General features: G+C 48.0%; 1 protein-coding gene across 5 annotated transcripts in view; it reads left to right on the top strand.

The window, feature by feature from the left end:
• The first annotated feature begins 469 nt into the window (after window positions 1-469).
• GATA3 (GATA binding protein 3) overlaps window positions 470-8,891 on the top strand; it is a 52,239-nt gene continuing 43,817 nt past the window's right edge. For all 5 annotated transcript variants that reach the window (XM_056846105.1, XM_056846104.1, XM_056846107.1 and 2 more), the window contains exon 1: window positions 470-710. In XM_056846105.1, the coding sequence (XP_056702083.1) occupies window positions 470-710 (241 nt within the window). The remainder of the gene's footprint in view (window positions 711-8,891) is intronic.

The following is an 8,891-nucleotide window of genomic DNA, read 5'->3' as shown; positions in this document are numbered from 1 at the left end:
CGCTCGGGAGGACTTGCATCTCTGGCGCCAGAAAGAGAAGCAAAGTCAGGTGTTGAGAAAAGTTATTTTAACAAAGTTTCTCTCTCCCCCCCCCTTCTGTTTCTTCTTTCTCTCCCTTGCAGGTGATCTCAGAGGAGAGGTGTCTGTCCACGGAGGAGGAGGAGAAGGCGCACACCGGGGGAAATTTCCACCCCCCATCTCATTTTATTTTTTGGGAAGGGAGGGGAAGCGGCTATTCGCTGAGAACTGTCTTTTTTCTCCCTCCCTCCTGTACATAGACTCTGTCCCTCGGACTGTGTGACGAACTTGACGCTCTTTGCTGGCGTCTTTTTTTCGGTTTCCTTTTTAATATTATTCTTATTATAACTTTTTTTTTGCCGCACGGGGAAAGGACTTTCAGGAAACAAGCAAGCAAAATAAAAAACAACCACCCCAAAACAAACACCTTGACGGTCTCGAACCCAGCAGAATGGAAGTCACCACGGATCAGCCCCGGTGGGTCAGCCACCACCACCCGGCCGTCCTCAACGGGCAACACCCGGATTCCCACCACCCGGGACTGGCCCATTCCTACATGGACCCCACGCAGTATCCTCTGCCCGAGGAAGTGGATGTACTTTTTAACATCGACGGACAAGGCAACCACGTCCCGCCCTATTACAGCAACTCGGTGAGGGCCACGGTCCAGAGGTACCCGCCGGCCCATCACGGTGAGTCGTCGAGAGATCCCGGACCCCCCCGGAGATCTCTCCCCCCGCCCCCCCCCCCCCAGGCTCGATCTGACAGCTGAAAGCCGGGCCCGGAAACGGAACATGGCCTGCCAGTTTGTATGTATCTATCCCCCACTCTTCTGCACGGCTGCTCTTCCCAACAGCCGCCCGGCCAGCCGTGTGAAATTGACCAGTCCTCGGGAAGGCGGCCTGGGAAATTGACACGACCGGCAGGTTGGGTGTCAGGTCCCGTTTCCTGGGCCGGCCCGGCACCCCAAGGCCCTTTATGCATGGGAGGTTTTGCCTTGTATTTGCCATTCTCTAGATGCCCATTTTCCCCATCCGAATTCTCAAAACTCTGCATGGGGGCTTATGGTTGAGTTTTGAAAATACGGATGAGAAAAACATGTATCCAAAGAGTGGCAAATCCAAGGCAAAACCTCCCATGCACAAATGGCCCAAGTTGGTTCCCAGCCTGTTATCCTAAGGAACGTTTATTCAGGAAATGGGTCCTTTTTTTTAAGCTCTGGCAACTGGGTTTCGAGGAAGCGCGCAGCCACCTTTTGGCCTCGGATAGGATGTGGGTTGTGCCTTCTGTCCAAAAGTCGGGGTGGGGACTTCTAGAGAAAGAAAGATGGTCCAGAATTAGGCAGCTCAGTCTCAAACCCTTGGAAGGAAGAGTTCCGCCGACTCTATAATGGCCACTTATGCATGGGAGGTTTTGCCTTGGGTTTGCTGGTCTCTAGATGCACATTTTTTTCCTATCCAAATTGAACTTGCGGGCCTCCTGGCCCTTGTTTGACTCGGAAGTAAGCTTCCATGCAGTTTATTCCAAAGCTAAACACTTTTAAGGATCACAAGCCAGGAGTTTCATATGCACGGGAGGTTTTGCCTTGGATTTGCTGGTCTCTAGATGCATGTTTTTTTCCTATCTGAATTTTCAAAACTCTGCATGGGGGGTTATTTTTGAGCTTTGGGAATTCAGATGGGGAAAAAATGTGCATCTAGCAAGTGGCAAATCCAAGGCAAAACCTCTCATGCATATGAAACAGGGCTTGCGATCCTTAAAAGTGTTTTGCTCGGGAATAAACCGCATGGAAGCTTACTTCCGAGTCAAAGATGAGCCAGGAGGCCCGCAAGTTCAAACCGCTGTCGAAGCCCGAAATGCTGTTGGCTCCAGCGGTGTACCCGCCAGGCCCAGGTGAGCAGGGGGGACCCGATCCAGACTTTCCCCTGGCCACGATGACCAATTTGGGCAGGGCGGTGAAACTCCTTCGTAAAGGCTGCGGCGACGCAACGCGTACTGAGGGGGGAGTCAGTCCCATGGGATGTGCTGCCCAGGAAATTTTGGATAGGTCAAGAGACCCCCATTCGGGCTCAAAAGGGCTCACAACTTGAGCTGGAGCACACCCCTGTTTAGTTCCCCCAACTTTGCAAGCCAGGGTGGAGAACAGGGGGGTGGGGGGATACACATATTTACACGGAAGCAATCCCCTGCGCACTCACTGGATCACACTTCCCAGTGCAGGCCGCAACTGAACATCTTCCAAACTTTTTCTTCTTGTAGAAACTCTGGCGTGCCAGGCTTTCTCTCCCCCTCCCTCCCCATTCTCTCTGGCTGTCATTTCTACTATTAATAATAATAATAACACCAATGGGAAAAACACAACAGACTTTGTTTTTTGGCAGTGCTTTGGAAACCGCACAATTAACTGTTGCGAAGAAAGAAAACTTCAGATTGGGCAATGGGAGAAATGGTGGGGGAAAATATGCAACCCTTCAGAAATAGAACTCAAAAATAGGTGTAATGAATTTGCCTCCCGGGTGAGATGCTAGAATTCAGTCTGGCGAAGGAGGGGGAAAATAAGGGATTGTCTCATAGGGACTTTTCCACCAGCGTGTATGAATTTGTGCTCGTGAATAATCAACCGAATGCTAGAGGATTTTGTTAGGGCCTGCTGGAAGTTTGCAACTTGACTGTCAGTTTTCAAGTGAGGCAGAACTCTTCCTCAGGAAAGATCTGGGGTAGGGGGAATATGGGATACTGTTCAACCAGAATGTGAGTTTTCTGTTTGAGTGGGAAGCCTGCTATGCGTGTTTACTCAGAAGGAAAGTTGAGGATTGTTAACTGTACACCTTTCCCAAGTAGGGGGTAACCTTTACTTCTGAGTAAGTACGCAGCCTTAAACATAAGCTTTCAGATCGCTGTTCTGCTTTGACTGGATCATGCCCACTTAAACAAAACAAAAAAACCCACCATGGTGGAAGAGTTCTGTTGGGCTAGAAAAGTTGGCACCCTTAGGTTGGCTTTGACAGAGGCCTAGTCCGTTCCATTTCATTACAAAAATCCCCCCACATACACTTTTATAAAAGGCAACCTGTGGAAAAATGTGGAGAAGTCCCTAACACAGAAAATTCAGAATACATTGGGGTTTTTTTGGGGTGGGGGGTGGGGAAGGCATTTATATCAACACAATGCTCAGTCCGGCTTCTCTTGGCAAATGCGACATGCAAACTTTTTGCAGAGGCCATCAGAATGTCCCCAAATTTCTGAAGAAGGGCGCTCACTACTCCAGAGTTGGGAGATAATTATTATTATTTTTTTGGGGGGGGTGTTCCCCCAATGGCAATAGGTTGGCTAGAAAGCTCGGGCAGCGGAGTCACCCCACTGGGTTGAGCAAGCAAAATTCACGAGTACTGGCCTGGCTCCGAATTCTTGCAACATGTTGCAAAATACGGTCGATCCTGTTCCCCCCCCCTCCCGCCCCCGTTGCAAAGCAAACCCTTTGATCTCCCGGGAAAGGACCGAGAACTCAGGACTTCTTGCATTACCATTCTTTTCACACGTGCGGGTCGAAAGGCCGTCGCGTTTATCTGAACAATCCCCGCGCACAGGCATGCTTTCAAACGTGCGTTCGTGTGTGTTTTTTTTTAAATAAAACTGCCTCCCGGCTGTCCCGCAAGAGCAGACATTCACACGTGGGGGGAAGTAGGGCCAGTGGGCGCGTAGGAAAGGGGTCCTCGGTTGGACCCTCCTTTGGAAACGAAGCCTCGGTATTTAAGTGCACTCTGCCCCATGGAACCTAGTGGGGCGGATTTCTGAGTAGACATGCATAGGCGTGTGTGGCTGAGAGCTACCTCCCAAGCCAGGATGTCAATCCGCCCGCCACCCCATTTACCTAGAACTTAATCCCCCTGATTTTGACAATGTTTTAGGACATTTTGTTCCTTTCTCGTTTTGAACCGCAGGTCAGGGTGACTCGCCGTATCGGTGCATTAATATATATATTACAAAGCTGTCCCAAACAGCAATTAGGAGCCAGTGAAGATCCAATTCAATGTGGTTTACGTTGCAATCCTAAAAACACTTTCCTGGGAGTAATCCCCGTTGCATAGACCAGAGTAGGATTCTGAGTAGGCCTGTTGAGGATTGCTCTCTCAGCCCCTAATCCTAAATGTATGCATTAAAGGAGTCCCTTCCCACTGATTGTAATGTAAACCAGTCTAGAATCCACTCCTATAAAGGGAAAGAAGAGATTTCAGTTGCCTTTTATTTCTTTATCCGTGTGTTTAGGATTGGGGGGGGGGGGAAACTCACCTGTTAACCCTGAATCCTAATCTGAAAAGTTGAGGGGGGTCACACAAATGAATGGGAGCCTTGCCTAGAAGTGGGGGGAACCTCCGACCCTTTTAGCCTGAGCCTCTATGCAGACTTGCTCGGAAGTAAGTCCCACTGTGTTCACCTGGGTTTACTTCTAAGTAAGCCGTGCAATCCCAGTTTGGATCGGGCAGTTTGTGGCTGGCAAAACAGTCTCCTCCGCAACCCACCGAATCTCCTGCAAAATGTTTGTAAAACAGACACAAAGTCAGACTTGTGTTGTTTTTTTAGGGGTGGGGGGAGGAAACTTGAAGTATTGGAAAGATCCGCACCTTTCCGCTAAATTTCTGGATATTGACAGTGCAATCCTATGCAAAGTTATGGCACTCTGAGGCCACTGATTTCCATTAATTTAGACTGGAGTAACTCTGCATAGGGCTGCACTCTTTTTAAAATAAAAAGGTAAATTACCTGGAGCCTAAAACTCTTTTATCTCTTCAGCACGACTGATCTCATTTAATTGGCTGGTTTTAGTTCATGTCCACATCCGTTCACTAAAAAAGTTACCTCTGGCCTTTAACTGGGATGGGGTTGTAGAAGCCGAAAGGCCCAGCACCTTGGCTTAAGCGCGAGTAGGCCCCGCTGAACCCCATGAGGCTGCCCGAGTATACAAGCATCGTTTACACACAGCCCAATTTACCCTTGAGAGTAAGCCCTGCTGAAGCCAGGAGCAAAAATCCACCAGCGTCTTTTATTAAGAACCAAACAAGACAACACGACACCCAAGCAGACAAACTTTCCAATTCTTCAGATTTTTTCTCATTAGGTGGGATTTTTTAAAAAGGGGGCGAGAGAGAGAGAGGAAAAAATTGTGGATTCGAGGATACATACGAAGCAATTTGGGGTCTGCCCGTCATTTTAAATTCCAGCCACTCCGAACTATAAAATCCCCTTTATTTGAAGGACCGCTGACCTTAGCACAGGTATTGCTTCTCCAATCTGACTCGAAACGGAAGCCTGGCTTCAATACGATTGAGCCTCGCTCATCCAAAAGGTCGAAGCGCCAGCGTTTCAACTCCAGATTAAAAAATTGGCTTCAGATTGCGGGCAACGGCCTAAGCGGGTGAGGGACCCTGCCTCCTTTTGCAAAGGAGGCGATCCCACAATGTTTGCAGCAGAGGGCTGTGCGCCAGACAGAGAAAACGTGGAAGGCCTGCGGAGTCATCATCGCTGGTTTTTGCTTTTGGTCAATTTCACATAGGCCATTTATGCATGGGGAGGTTTTGACTTGCATTTGCCGCTGTCTAAATGCACATTTCCCCCATCCGAATTCTCAAAACTCTTCACGGGGGATGATTTTTCCGTTTTGAGAATTCGGATGGGGAAAATGTGCATTTAGACAGCGGCAAATGCAAGGCAAAACCTCCCCATGCATAAACTGCCACAGTCAGTTTCACATAATCCTACAGAACAGATTGGGCCTGGCTCAGCGATTTGCCCAAGGGAGGGGACTTGGGGGGGGGTGAAGAAGGGAGAGAAAAGCCCCTATTGGCGAGGTATTGAAAAAGGTCGGCCTACGTCAATGGAAAACCCCAACCGGCCACAATTTCGGGCTATGCCTAGGTGTTACCCATCTCTGGTTCAGTTCCACCCCCATCCTAACACTTTCCTTCCTCTTACTGGGGCTTAAGCCCCACAATACGTGAGTGGGACAGACTTCTAGGTATGGGGACTTCTAGGGACTGGCTGCTGCCAGGGGACGGCGGCCTGTTTTTACCCTTCTCTCAAGCATACCATGAATTACATCCGTTTAGAAGGGGCAATCCCTGTCGCCCAGAGAGCAATCCTAAAGAGACCTACTCAGGATCGGACTCAAGTGTAACTTCCCTGCTAACTCCCAGGAAAGCGGCAAGCCAGCTGGCCTAGCTAGGTTGCCAACTGATCAGAAAGAACCCGAGAAGATGGCCTTTGGGATCTTTAACAGTACATATCAGATGGTGATTAAAAAAAAAAAAAAAAAGGAAACTAAAGTTGTCACTTGCTATGTCTTTTGTTAAAGGGCACAGTTCCTGTCCCCAACTGAAAACCCAGCAGCTTATGTGACTCATGTATCTGTGCCATGAGCACATTCATAGTTTACAGACTTGTAGGCATATAGCGATCGATATAATGCTAACCAACCCCCCCTCCAGTCTATTAAAATCAGCAGGATTTTCTCCCCCTGAGCATGTGTAAAGTGTGAAGAAGGCCCATTGAGTGGCATTTGTTCTCGGGTAACAATGCAATTCTAAGCCATTCTTGTTTCGTTTCACTTGAGGAATGCATTTCTGAGTAAATCTGTTTAGGTCTAGGCATTCGGTGGGCGCATTTACTCAAAAGCAAAGTTTGATTCTAGGCATATTTTGACTAGCGTGGTGGCCCTACTGAATAAAACGGGCCTTGTTTAGTGTTTATGATGTAAAGGTGAGCATAAGTGGTTTTGAACAGGGGCTTGGAGCTGGACTTCCATATATCCTGAATCTAAATGCTTGTGAATGGATGTTAGTTCTAGTTTTTCTAACTATTAGTGGTTCTCAACCATTTTTGCTCCATCCCCTCCTTTCACCATTGTTCAGAATATAATTCCCCCCTTCCAAAGATAGTCTAACTCAAAAAAAAACAAACTACAATTTTACAGATTGTACATAATCTACAGGACATCATACTGTGCTGAATAGTGGTCCCAATTTTCCCCTTGGAACCCTGAAATTCCCCCGGGGTGGATGAGTGGTGGAATTCCCCCTTTGTTGAGAACCTATGCTCTAACAGAACATCTTCTACTAATGGGATTAGGATCTGGGCGTTAAAGTTTTTGTCTTCTCAAGAATGGCCATGATTTAAAACACCTTTGCTTGTAAATGACATTTATTTGAATTTGAGTTGAGCAAATACATCTTCCCTGACAATAAGTACATCTGATTGCTTACTTTAGGTAGAGGAGTTCAAGATGTGATGTAGGGGGTAGAATGTCGGGCTGGGATCTGGGAGACCCAGGTTCGAATCCCCGCTCTGCCCTGGAAACTTGCTGGGTGACCTTGGGCTGGTCACGCGCTCCCGGCCTAACCTACCTCACAGAGGAGATGTGAAGATGAAATGGAGGAGGGGGAAATGGCGGAAGCCGCTTAGAGTCTTTGACGGGGGGGGGGGGAAACGTAGGGTGCAAATGCAGGATGCGAAGGGGGAAAAAAATGCCCTGATCTTAAATGATGACAGCCAACTGAGAACTGGGGTAAAAAAGACAAAAGGAAGGCAAAAGCTTGACCCTGATATTCTCCCCTCGCACTGTGATTGAAGCACCAAATTGCTCAGTGTTGAAAAACTGGTGCTAGACACAGATGTATGAAACTATCAGGACTTGTAGGGCAGTATTGTGTGGATTAAGGCATCATCTGGGGGGGGGGAAGCCATTTGAAATTCTGTTTTTCTGTGTTCTCTGGCCCTCTCTTTGCTTGAGAGCCAGGGCGTTTAGGATTGGGATGTTGGCGGGGATGCTATAGACAGCATCAGCAGGATTCTTGCTGTAAAGGCTGGCAAAGTTTTATTCCAGCATATACTTTTTGTGGGCTAGAGACTGCTTCGTCAGTTGCGGTGAGTACTCGCCTCACAGTGGCTATGCCTCTGAAGAAGTCGACTTTGGTCCCTGAACGTTTACACTGGAATCAAATGTTGTTAGTCTTTAAGGTGCCACAAGACTTCTGTTGATTTTGGAGGCAGCAGATTAAAAAAGTTGGCCCCACTGGAGCGAAAGACCGAGGATGATTCTTGAGAGCAATGGTTCCCAAACTTTTCGGGCCACCGCCCCCTTCGTTCCACAAACTCAACCCCAGCGCCCCCCTACACTATCCTATAAAAAGCATTATTCAAAATAGAGGTTGGCATAAAATTTCAAAGCAGTAATAATTAATTCCACATCTATTCAAAATCAAATTAAAACTTTTTAGTTGAAATTTATTCAACAAAACTGATGAATTTGATCCAGTGGTAGCTCTTCAAAGTCTGGAAAAAAAGTCTGATAGTTTCCACCAAATTTGCCAGCATGGTGCCATAGCTTGATCTATTGTAAATTAGTGAACAATGCAGCCCCCCTGCTGCCCTCTTGCCTCTTAGTGCCCCCCTAGGTGATCCCACTGTCCCCCAGGGGGTGGTACTGCCCACTTTGGGAACCACTGCTTTAGAGTATGGAGTAGTTGTATAAACAAGAAGAGAACTGTGACTTCAGAGGAGTTCTATTAGAGGCTGGCCTAGGGCCTCTTTCTAGATGCGGTCCTAAGCAGAGTTTCACCCTCCTAAGCCCATCGGCTTCAATGGATGTCGAAAGGTGTAACTCTGTTGAGGATTGTAGAGTAGGGCTGCGACTCTGAGGTAGAGGTCATCCTTTGCATTCTGAAGGTCCCACGCTCAGTCTCTGGTACCTGCCATGAAAAAGCATCAGGCCCCGGGTGATGTGAAAGATGTTTACTTGAGACCCTGGGGAGCTGCTGCCAGTCAGAGTAGGCAAAACAGAGCTTGCTAGACCAGTGGCCTGACTCAGCAGAAGATGGCAG

Source organism: Euleptes europaea, chromosome 3 (genome assembly GCF_029931775.1).
Source record: "Euleptes europaea isolate rEulEur1 chromosome 3, rEulEur1.hap1, whole genome shotgun sequence".
NCBI lineage: Eukaryota > Metazoa > Chordata > Lepidosauria > Squamata > Sphaerodactylidae > Euleptes > Euleptes europaea.
The sequence above is the reverse complement of the archived record's forward strand: the minus strand, read 5'-3'. Positions and strand labels throughout refer to the sequence as shown.